Source organism: Macaca mulatta, chromosome X (assembly GCF_049350105.2).
Source record: "Macaca mulatta isolate MMU2019108-1 chromosome X, T2T-MMU8v2.0, whole genome shotgun sequence".
NCBI lineage: Eukaryota > Metazoa > Chordata > Mammalia > Primates > Cercopithecidae > Macaca > Macaca mulatta.
In genome coordinates this window covers 159,242,930-159,255,057 of record NC_133426.1, presented here as the reverse complement: position 1 = coordinate 159,255,057, position 12,128 = coordinate 159,242,930, and the positions used below count along the sequence as shown (strand labels likewise).

The window sequence follows — 12,128 nt, the reverse complement described above, 5'->3', positions numbered from 1 at the left end:
CTTAACAAAGTGACCGAACAACCTGACTCTTGATGAATCCAATTCTCTGTCCTCATCTTACTTACACCAACATCTCAGTAGAATTTGACCCAGGTGACTATTCTTCCTTCATGAAGCACTTTTTCCCTTGGCTCCTGGGATACCACATGCTTCGGGTTTCCTCCTACTTCACTGGCCTCTCCTAATAGAGTTTTCTGGTTCTTCCTTCTCTGCTTGATTCTCTCCAGGACTCAGTGCCCTGGGTCCTCTTCTCTTGCTATCTACATCACTTCCTTGGTGATCTCAGCCTGTCCATGCTTTCATTGACAGGCTGCTTCTAAGCCCAGTTCCCTCTTAAGCTCTAGACTTATATGTCAAAGTGCCTAACCCACATCTCCACTTGGGCAACAGAACATCTCAATACCAACTTTCCTAACACAAAACTCTGGCTCCCAAGCTGCACCATTCAATCAGTGCCAAACTGCTCATAAGCTCACCCAAGATACTGGCATCACCATCTACCCAGACGCTCTGATTCCAAACCTAGACTCAGTTTGTCTTCTTCTCTTTCCCTCATAGATTCATATTCCATTATCAGCAAGTACTGCAGTTCTACTTCCAAATACATGTAAACTCCATCCACTTCTCTCTATCTCTACCACTGCCATCATTGCCCAGGCCACCGTCACTGATACTTGCAGTATAATAGCCTCCTCTCTCTCTCCTCTTGCTCCTCTATAGTCCATTCTCCAAATATAACTCATAGTGATTTTTAAAAATCAGAAATCAAATGACATCATTTATTTGCTCAGAAGCCATGGATGGCTTCCCATATCACTTAGACTAAAACTCAAACTCCTAACCACTGCCTACAAACCCTACATGATCTGGCCTCCACTCTTCTGTGTGTTTACCACCCTCTAGCCCCACTGGCTAGTCCCTCAAACACACCTGACTCTTAAATCATCTCAGGGCCTCTGCCTTTATTGGTCCCTCGATCTGGAAAACTTGCGGGAATGGGATATTCTAGGACTGTGCTGCCCAATAGGGTAGTCTCTAGCCATGTGTGGTTACTAGGCACTTGAAATGGATCTAGTGTGACTGAGGAACTGGATTTATAAAATGTATTTTAGTTGATTTCTATTTAAACACAAGTAACCTAACGTGGGATGTGGAGACCATATTTAGCATGTGGAGACCAGAGCTCTAGCTCGTTCTGCTTTATAATTTTACAGAACTTGTCTGAAATCATCTATTTTATGCATTCATTTAGTCAACATTTACTGAGCACTTACTATGTACAGGGCACTATTATAGGCACTGGGAATTCAGCAGTGGAGCAAAAGAACAAAAATGTCTCATGGAAATTTCATTTAAGTAAGGAAATACAAACAATAAAATAAGTAGAAAATATATAGTATGTTAGATTGTGATAAGTGCTACAGAGAAAAAGCAAGGAAGCAGATATAAGGAGTGTTAGAGGTGTGCACAGAATTTTAAATTGGATGATCCATGAAGGTATCAGGGAGAAGGTAGCAGCTGAGCAGAGATGTGAAGGACGCAAGGGAGATGGCCACGTGGGCATCTGGGAGACGAGCATTCCGGGCAGAAGAGACAACCAGCACACAGTTCAAGGCCAGAGAATGCCTGGAATGGTGTAAGGAGGAAAGGTGGTGGGGGCTGGATAAAGCAGCACCTGCTTGGCCAGCCACCTTGAGGACTCAGGCTTTTAGTCCAAGTAAAACAAGGTCTGGGGAAGGTATGGAGCAGAAGAGGGAGATGATCTGATTGAAGTTTCAAACTCTTCACTCTTGCAGTCGTGCTGGAGTACACTTCAGGGTGGGAAGGAAGGAAAGATGATTGCTTAGGTTACTGCAATTATCCACATGGAGGATTAGGGGGCAATGTGTTTATGGTGAAGGTGGGGAGAAATGGTTTGCCTCTGGATCTCTTTGGCAGGGAGAGTTAACAGGCTAGGCTGATGGGCTGCAGTGGGAGAGCAGTAGGTGATGTGTAGGTTTTGGCCTATGCAAGCTGAAGAATGGGACTGTCATTTATGGAGCTGTGGATGGCAATGCATAGAGCATGGCTTCCATGGTTGAGTATGAGATGACGATTAGACCCCCCAGGTGGAAATGAGCTGTGGAAAGTTGAAACACAAGTCTGAAGTTCAGGAAGATGACATGGGCTGGAGCAGCTGCAATTCCAGAAGGAGGCAGTGTATACTATGTTGAAGCCTGGACCCCAGTGGTACAACGCAGTGAGTGCAGATAGAAAAGCGAAGGGGTCCAAGAACAAAGTCTTGGAGTACTCCAAAGTTGAGAGAATGGGGTGATGAGAAACAACCAGTAATGGAGATAGAAAAGGAGTGACCAGTGAGGTGGAAGGAAAGGCAGAATGGACTGAGAGGCCTAGCAAAGGGAAGAGACCTGATATGGTCCCCATCCAATTCTAATCTCGAATTATAATCCCCACATGTCAAGGGAAGGACCCATAATCCCCACATGTTGAGGGAGGGAGGTGACTGGATAATGGGGGCAGTTCCCTCCATGCTGTTCTCGTGATAGTGAGCTCTCAGAGATCTGATGGCTTTATAAGCGTTGGCATTTCCCCTGCTTGCACTTCTCTCTCCTGCAGCCTTGTGAAGAAGGTGCCTGCATCCCCATTGCCTTCTGCCATGATTGTAAGTTTCCTGAGGCCTCCCCAGCCACGTGGAACTGTGAGTCAATTAAACCTCTTTCCTTTATAAATTACCCAGTCTCGGGTATTTCTTTATAGCAGTGTGAGAACAAACTAATACATGCCCACTGGACCAAATGCTGCTGCTCAGTTGATGAGGCCTGAGAAGTGTGCATAGGGTCTAGCAATGTGGAGGTCATTGGGGACCTTAGCACCAGCATTTTTAGTACCATGGTGGAGGTGAGAGCCTGAAAGAAATGGGTTCAAAAGAAAATGAAGAGAGTAAAGGCTTTCATGTTTATTTAGCACCTGCCTCCCATCATTGACCAGAAGGACAGGGTCCTTGTCTGATTTGTCACTGGTGTGTCCTCAGTGCCTACTATAGTGTGTGGCCCACAGTGGGTGCTCAGGAAATATTTAAATTATTAAATGAATGAATGAATGAACGAATGATTCTTCCTCATCCTTCAAGTTTCAGTTCAGAGGTCACCTCCCCCAGAATACCATCTTTAGCCCCAGAAATCCAGGTGACACACCTCTGTGCTCCTTTAGCTATTGCTACTGAAATAGGATTGTTGCTTTGTCTTTCTCCCCATGAGATGGTCACTCCACAAATTCACAGATTGTCTGTCTTGCTCACTGATGTATCCCCAGTGCCCCACAGAAGGCTTGACACACCATACAAGGAGAGCGAGTAGCCTTGAGGGGTGGAGCTGAGTGTAGGGGAACATTAAAGAGGGGCTGAAAGATAGCCTCCTTTTGTATAGCAAACTCATACTAAAGCCAAATATCATGTCCTTGTGAAAAGCTTCTCTGTTAGATGTGGTGGCATGTGCATCTGTAGTCTCAGCAACTCCGGTGGTTGAGCCTTGAGCCCAGGAGTTTGAGGTTGTAGTGAGCTACGATCATGCCACTGCTCTCCAGACTGGGTAACAGAGTAAGAGTCTGTCTCTAAAACCAAAAATGCAAAAAAAGCTTCCCTGACCAAGTGTTGCAGGAAGTCAGGGACCCTGAATGGAGGGACTGGCTGGAGCCACAGCAGAGGAACATAAATTGTGAAGATTTCATTTTAATATGGACATTTATCAGTTCCCAAAATTAATATTTCTATAATTTCTTAAGCCTGTCTTTACTTTAATCTCTTAATCTTGTTATCTTCAAAAAGAAAGGGAGAGATGTTATGGGAAGTCAGGGACCCTGAACAGAGGGACTGGCTGGAGTCACAGCAGAGGAACATAAATTGTGAAGATTTCATTTTAATATGGACATTTATCAGCTCCCAAAATTAATACTTTTATAATTTCTTATGCCTGTCTTTAATCTCTTAATCCTGTTATCTTTGTAAGCTGAGAATGTACATCACCTCAGGACCACTATTGTGTTAACTGTACAAACTGATTGTAAAACATGTGTGTTTGAACAATATGAAATCAGTGCATCTTGAAAAAGAACAGAACAACAGTGATTTTTAGGGAACACGGGAAGACAACCATAAGGTCTGACTGCCTGCGGGGTCGGGCAGAATAGAGCCATATTTTTCTTCTTGCAGAGAGCCTATAAATGGACGTGCAAGTAGGGAAGATATTGCTAAATTCTTTTCCTAGCAAGGAATATTAATAATTAAGACCCTGGGAAAGGAATGCATTCCTGGGGGGAGGTCTATAAACTGCCGCTCTGGGAGTGTCTGTCTTATGCAGTTGAGATAAGGACTGAAATACACCCTGGTCTCCTGCAGTACCCTCAGGCTTACTAGGATTGGGAAACCCCAGCCCTGGTAAATTTGAGGTCAGACCAGTTCTCTGCTCTCGAACCCTGTTTTCTGTTAAGATGTTTATCAAGACAATACATGCACTGCTGAACACAGACCCTTATCAGGAATTCTGATTTTGTCCTTGCCCTGTTTGCTCAGAAGCATGTGATCTTTGCTCTGTTTTTTGCCCCTTAAAGCATGTGACCTACTCCCTGTTCATACACCCCCTCCTTTTTTGAAATTCTTAATAAAAACTTGCTGGTTTTGTGGCTCAGGTGGGCATCACAGTGCCCACCTCATGTCACCCCCAGAAGCCCAGCTGTAAAATTCCTCTCTTTGTACTCTTTCTCTTTATTTCTCAGCTGGCCGACACTTACGGAAAATAGAAAGAACCTATGTTGAAATATTGGGGGTGGGTTCCCCCAATAACCAAGCAGCCCAGAGTAGGTCACTATATTATAGCTTATAGGTCAAGGCTGCAGTGAGGGCCTTGACCCTGTCTCCAAAATATACCCTGTATGTTTTGCTCAGAGCACTTATCACAACAGTATTTTGTTGTGGGATGTTTGGTTTACTCTTCTGTCCTCTTACACTGTGAGCTCCACAGAAATACAAACTGAGTCTACTTTACTGGGGCTCCCACGTCTGGCACACAGGTAGATATCCAATCAATGCTTGTTGCATGATTAAGTGACCAACTGGCACATCAAGGTGCTGAACAGAAGAAGGCATCAATGGGCAGAAGACATTTGTGGGAGGAGATACTGAAGCAGGGGGATCTGCCAAGGGCACTTCAGGCAGAGGACATGAGAAGGAGGTGATCTGGCAGCCAAGCATTATGCATGCCACGTCACACCAAGCTCACAACTGGACAGCTTGCACGATGTGGAGCACAGTGTACGGTGGGCCTCAGAAATGAAAAGCAATGTGCAGCAGGCTTTCAGAGAGAGGGAGAGGCAATTCTCAAGCAGGGTGCATGATTCAGAGAGGCTGTGAAGGCAGAGGGCAGAGTGCAGAGTAGTCACAGGCAGTGACCACAGCTGTGCAGGAAGAACCCCATGAAGAACACATTCACAGCAAAACACTAGGCTATAAAACAAGCCTCCACAAATTTTAAAATGTTGAAGTTATGCAAAGTGTGTTAACCTACCATAATGGAATGAAATTAGAAACTGATAACTGAAGGAAATCTGGGGAACCCACATTAAACAACAAACTCCAAAATAACCAGTGGATCAAATAAGAAGCGATAAGGGGAATTAGAAAACCTTTGAGATGAATGAAAAGGAAAACACAACATGTAGCTAGAGAAGTGCTCAGAGAACAATTTCTAGCTATAAATGCATACATTCAAGAAGAAAGATCTTGGCCGGGCATGGTGGCTCACACCTGTAATCCTAGCACTTTGGGAGGTCAAGATGGGAAGATTGTTTGAGTCCTGGAGTTGTAGACTGGCCTGGGCAACATGGCCAAACTCCACCTCTAAAAAAATTCAAAGGAAAAAATTAGCCAGGCATGGTGGCACGTGCCTGTAGTCCCAGCTACTCAGGAGGCTTAAGTGGCAGGATTGCCTGTGCCCAGGAGGTCAAGGCTGCAGTGAGCCATGATTGTGCCACAGCACACCAGCCTGGGAACAGGGTCTTACCCTGTCTCCAAAAAAAAAAAATGAAAGAAAGAAGGATCTCAAATCAACAACCTAACTTTATACCTTAAAGGAACTAGAAAAAGAAGAGCAAAGTAAATCCAAACCAAGTAGAAGGGAAGAAATGACAAAGATTAAAGGCAACATTAATGAAACAGAGAGTAGAAAATAATCTAAAGGTATCAATAAAATGATTTTTTTAAAAAGTCAATGTGGTTCTTTAGAAACAACAAAATCAACAGACCTTAAGTAAGACTAACGAAGCAAAGCACACTATGGCAAGGGCAGTTAAAGGCAAAAGCCCTTGTGCAGATAGGCCTCACTGGCTGAGCCCTAGGTGACGAACGAACTCAGCAGCAGAGATCAGAGAGCAGAAGGCATCTGCAGGTAGAATGCACTGTGCAAGGAGCTAGGAGCACAAGACATTAGGAGGCAGAGGACAGTGGGAAGAAGGCATTCAGAGGCAGGTTTGGGACCTTCACAGGCAGAGGATACTGTGCACAGAAGTTTCACAAGAGGAATACGTTCTGGGGAGAAAAATTCACAGGCTGAACACAACCATAAGCAAGGAGCAGTCCCTAGAGGACATAGAGATGCATGGGCAGGGGACCATCACAGATACAAACTCGGGACAGGAAGGAGGAGTCGTGGTAACAGAGGAGGCACAACACGAGGATCGACTTGCTGTTTCACAATGACACTCTCTATTTTTCCTTTAGGTCTTTGTGTCACACACTGTCACCAATTAAGAGTCCTACAAATACCTAGTTAGGAGCTACTGTTGCAGTCCTTGTCTTTTGAATTAGTAAAAGCTCTTCCTTCCTTCCCATTGTAACAAGATGAAGGCGAAGGCTGGGGTGAGAAAATAGCTAGAGGAACACTAGTCCAATGGCCCCAAGGCCCCTACTCAGTGGTAGGAGTCCTCGGTATTATGTCTATCTTTGGGCTTCCTGATCACCCTTTCCTGTCCCTGGGTTGAATCAAGACTTGGATCGCATGCAGATTACATTGGTACACATCTAGAGGAATGAGTTGGAGTGTGTGTTGGGGTCACCTTTGAGGAGGACCTTTGAGAGATGTGTATTCAGAATTACTGTCAAGGAAGAGTTGGAGGGACCAGGGGTGTTTAAATGTGAGAAGAGTTGACCAAGACAGAATCTGAGAAGCATTTTCATCTATTTTAAGGGCTGGCATCTAGCAGAGGGATTAAAGACCACCAGCGGGTGACATACAGAAATGGACTTTAACTCAACTGAAGAATGCATCTCCTAAAACCAAGGCTGTCCACAGACAGCAGGGGTTTGTAAGGAACTGAGCTCCTGGTCACTGGAAGTGGGCACTAACAACTAGATGGCTGGCTGTCTGCAGTGGTAACGATGAGGAGGATAGACGCCCCCCTGCCCCCGCCACAATACAATATTCTTCATTAAGATTTCATGAGTCTAGAATTCCACAGTTCCTGCGCATGCCTAGTGTACAGATCTTGCTATTAAGTACTTGTTTACTTTTGTACAGAGAATGGCTTCAGGAAATAGGAATAAAGAAATCACACAGCTGAATACACCAAGTTATTACACTTAAAAAGAAAACTTTGACACATGTAATATCTTACCATTTATTATAATTGTGCACATTAATACGGATTAAGTATGATTAGAAACACTAAGCAATTAAAAAGAAGCAAAAATGTAATGCAACCATCCCTCTTCCTCAGATTTGCAAAATGCTGTGCCTTTTTAGACATGAGAGAGGCTGTTTTGGGTCTAAGTCAATAATGCTCTTGCAAGATTTCTTTGCATATCTTGCATGTTGGTTCTAAAACTCCCTTAAAGGCAGACTATACCTTGAATGGGGGAAGCCAGCCTATCTTGGGCCTCTTTATCTTGCCTTTCATCCACTGGGCCTGCACTGAGACTCAGGGATAGCACCTCTCACCAACGGGGTGACTTTTCTTCCCTTCACTCATTCATTTAGTAACTGTGTGTTAGTGTCCACCACGTGCCAAGTCTGATGTTGGGGACTACAGTTGAGGAAGAGCAGTTGCTATTTAGTGTGGGTACACGCCCTCCAGAGGAAATCTGATACAAATAAATGGAATGTTCCTCTCTGATCATTTGGCAGGAAGAACAAGTCCACAAGCCAATGTGCATAAGGCTTAGAAACTGGAGAAAGACGTAGACATTTTATAATTAAATCAAGAGAACAGGCCCTCATTTTATATCAGAAATACTCTAAGGTTGTTCTTCCTTTCAAGGAACTTACAGAGTGATGCTGGGCCCACAGATGGCAGAGTCCAGCTGAACCTGAGCAGAGGGTTGGCTGACTGCATGAACAGGCTTGCATCTGCCCAGCCATCCAATGAGTTTCCATGTCCCAAGTACCTGGGGCCCCAGCAGTTGCCACTAGCTTGAGGCAGAGTCTAGACAGGAAAATGGGTCACTGAAAGCTCTCTGCTCAGATAAGCTAGCCCCCTGGAGCTTTTCCTGGATTCACAAGCTCCTCTTTGGTAATGTCTATGAGCCAAATCTGTTCTCAGCTGAAAGCATCTCAGTTTGGAGGCATTTTCATGTGTGGAGGGGAGGGAAAGGGGCAGCTTGACCCTTGAAGTACTTCTTGAGAGGTGGGGATAATTCAGGGATCCAGGATGCCCAGAGGAAGAGTATGATTTCACACCTTCTGCTCTTTGCAAGCCTATGTCTTCAGGAGGCCTGAAGGGAGGGTGTTAACCTGGCAGGAACTATGTACCCTCTGCACAGTGCTTGGCACACACTGAGCACAAAATCAATGCTTGCTTTTGTGGCTGCTGCTCTGGGAAGAGCACAGGCTCTGTAGAGTTCTGCACAATGCAATGGCCACCTCTCCGAGTTCCAATATCCTCATCTCTAAGATGGGATGAGAATATCGCCTTCACAGGATTATCATGGGGATTAATCACTTTGTGACAGTGCCTGGTATGCGGTACAGGCTCAAGAAATGTTAGTTGCTTTTCCCCCTCCTTAATCCTGCTGGGATCTACACACCCTAACACCCACTTGGGAAGATTTATGTGTAAAGTTCAGGGAGCAGAATTGAGGGCAAATTAATCAACTATCAAGATTCCAACAGACACAGATATCACTTTGATCAGTAGCATCCTAAAATCATATCCTACTGAATTTAAACCTAATTGTGTAAATTTTCCAACACATGCCAACATACCTGTAAGGGAACACTCAAATATAGTGAAAGGTAGGTGGAAGACAAAATGAAAAACTGCTATATAAGTCAATCAAAAGCAACTAACTACTTTTACAAGTGTATGGACATTTTTAAAAAAATAGATATGGCAAATAGACAGGCTAAACACTAGCCTATACCAATCCCTAGCATTCAATGTCTGCAATTTACCCATCAGGGATCATCAACAGTCTTCAACTTGGCCCATCATAAGCCTCAAGGGAGTCAGGACACACTGAACCCTACACTTCCACCCACCTAAACTCATTAGAAAGCTAATCTGTCTTAGGGAAGCCAAGATGGAATTCTTGTTTGATCCTGTTTGGTTGAGCCTGAAATGAGATCATGGATGTAAAGTGCTTTCTAAGCTATGAGAAGCTATACACACAAGCAATTACCATAGCATCATTAAGATACGATATTGGATGTATGCAACTTCAACTTAAGAAGGGCAAAAGCATGAAGAAATCAAACAGGGTGGGAGGAGGTGAGGGAAGGGGAGACAGCAACTTGGGGCAAAACTGGGGACAGCCAAACTTGTCCAGAGTCATCAGCTTCTGATCAGCCCAGGGATCGGCGGGGGGGGGGGGGGGCTAAAAGAAAACAGAAGTAGCCATGAGACTAGAAACACATCAGCCAGAGGCCCTCAGGGTGGGTGACTGCTCCAGTGATCAGGAGTTACCACCTAGCTCAAGGTGTCTTCTGGAGAGAAGACCATCAGCATGGAGCTAGTGGAAAGCCTGTTTGCTATTGATCCCGACTGCCTTCAAGGGATATATTCTGCTCTGTGCTCAGACACTGTGATAAATTCCACTGGCTATGAGCATGCAAACACACGTCTTCAGGCAGTTCTCATAATGTGACCCAGAGGCTTGCTTCACTGAGCACCGTGGCTATGCAGTACTGATCTGAAGCTATGCAAGCAACAGTGAACTGAGAGCCCTGGACAAGAATCCAAAGACCTGGGGTGAGGTCCTGATTCTACCTTGGTTTCTCCAGGTCCCCTCCCTTTCTACATCTTTATTTCCTTGTTGCAAAATGGGGCTAACAACAGCGGCCCAGCGAGCATCCCAGGGCAGCTAGAGGGCTTGGCTCAGGTGCTGGATGGAAGGTGTGATTTGGAAGTGTCCTCATAGAGGGCCTTTGTCCATGCCACCTAAGATCTCAAAATATCACAAGGCAGAGGGACATGAAGACATAGGGCCCCCAAACATAAGGGAGAGCCAAGAAAGATAGCTGTGTCTGAAGCTGACTCCAGGAGAGACTGGGGCACATCTCTACTCCTTAATGAGTCTCTTGGCCACTTGTCCTTTGCAGTGCCAGCACCCACCTAGAAGAGCTTCTCATAGCATTTCCCACAGTGAATGGTGTCACGGTGAATGAAGATCTGATCCAGGAGATCGCCCATCGGTTTACTGCAAATCCCACACTGAAAGAAAAAGCAAGCTGGAGGTGAACACACAAAGCAAAGCAAGAGGAATGAGTGAAGTGGGAAGGAGATGCCTGAACAAGGTGGGTGAGCAGATGCTGTGAGCCTATGGCACATCCTGGATCTCAGGACTTGCAAACATCACAAAATAATACAGAAAAAGGAGGGAGGGAGTAGTAAGTAGAGCTAGAAGCTCAGCTACTTTCAAGGGCCAGTGGGCAAGCAAAGGGGAACCTATTTGGCATGATTTGACCAGAAATGTGTTTCCCTGCAGTCAGCCGATTCCCAGGAGAAGCTGCTAAGTGGGGCATGTTCTGCAGTTTAGCACTTACTTAGCCAGGAGCAAGCAAAGTTCAGACCCTGTGGGGAGGAGAGAAGACTGCCTAACATTCTGTCAAGGCAAAGGAGAGGGTTGTTTTTTTCAGTGCACCTAGAGGTGACCCCCTAAATGGACTGGAACCAACAACCTGGGGTTACAAAGTGCCATACATCATAGAGAATGGGGACCCCAATGGCATTCAGAATAAAATTCAAACTCTGTGCCCGCCAAGGCCTACATGATCTAGCCACCCTGTCACTCATGCCATTCTCCCATGAAAGCTAGAACACTCTAGTGCTTCTGCCCCAGGGCCTTTGCACTTGCTGGCCCTCTGCCAGGAATAGTCTTTCCTGAAAAGACCACTTTTGTCTCCCCTACAGTACTAAGTATGCGGAATCACCAACATTCATCTACTCTCTTAGACTTGGAAGCTCATTCAGCTCCCAGGTGTGCAAAGCCTCTGCGACTATCTGCAATTGTATATGGAGATCAAGCCTTCTCTGCATTCTCTGAACCTGTAACACTCTTGCACTCTACAAAACGTCCTTAGCAGCACATGATCAGGACGTTACTGCCTAGCTCAAGGTGTCTTCCACCTCTTTCTTACCTTAAAGCAATATTCATGGCAGCAGATGCCAAGATGTTCTAGGGTAATCTTTGGACAGTCTCGGATCTCATGGTTGCAGTAAGTACAGATCCCTCCAGTTGTCCTGTGAGATGAAGAACAATAACCCGGTGGTCAGGCTGGTGTACAGACCTCTGATGTGACACAGCCAGACCTTCTGGTTTGGTGCAGCCAGGCCCAGGTTTGCTGTCAGGATCTCCAGGCTGCCATCGTTTTCTGTGGTGTGCAGATCAGTTCTCAGCCTGCTGTAGACCTCTGCATTATTTCTAAAAACTAGTCAGGCATCTTTTTCCAGCTCACAATGACAATGTCTCCTGTAGGTGTCCTGACGTGACACTTATTCCAGACAGTTTGCCTCCCCCGACCTTCTGCTTAGAATATCCACTGGGGCCTGCTACCTTCTAGAGCAGGAAGACCAATGCCTTCTGCTACAGGAGACATGTCATTGTGTGCCCTGCCTGGCCCCCTGTCTTGATGGCCCTTCTCTTC

General features: G+C 45.4%; 1 protein-coding gene across 15 annotated transcripts in view; it reads right to left on the bottom strand.

Annotated features, from left to right (window-relative positions):
• Positions 1–7,651: 7,651 nt before the first annotated feature.
• ZNF185 (zinc finger protein 185 with LIM domain) overlaps positions 7,652–12,128 on the bottom strand; it is a 72,347-nt gene continuing 67,870 nt past the window's right edge. For 13 of the 15 annotated variants that reach the window (XM_028842405.2, XM_077988779.1, XM_077988776.1 and 10 more), the window contains 3 exons: positions 11,622–11,724; positions 10,597–10,695; positions 7,652–9,859 (listed from right to left, as the gene is read on the bottom strand). In XM_028842405.2, the coding sequence (XP_028698238.2) occupies positions 10,597–10,695; positions 11,622–11,724 (202 nt within the window). In that variant the 3' untranslated portion in view covers positions 7,652–9,859. Of the gene's footprint in view, positions 10,696–11,621; positions 11,725–12,128 lie in introns of all 15 variants that reach the window. The other 2 variants (XM_077988781.1, XM_077988782.1) reach the window with 1 other exon arrangement.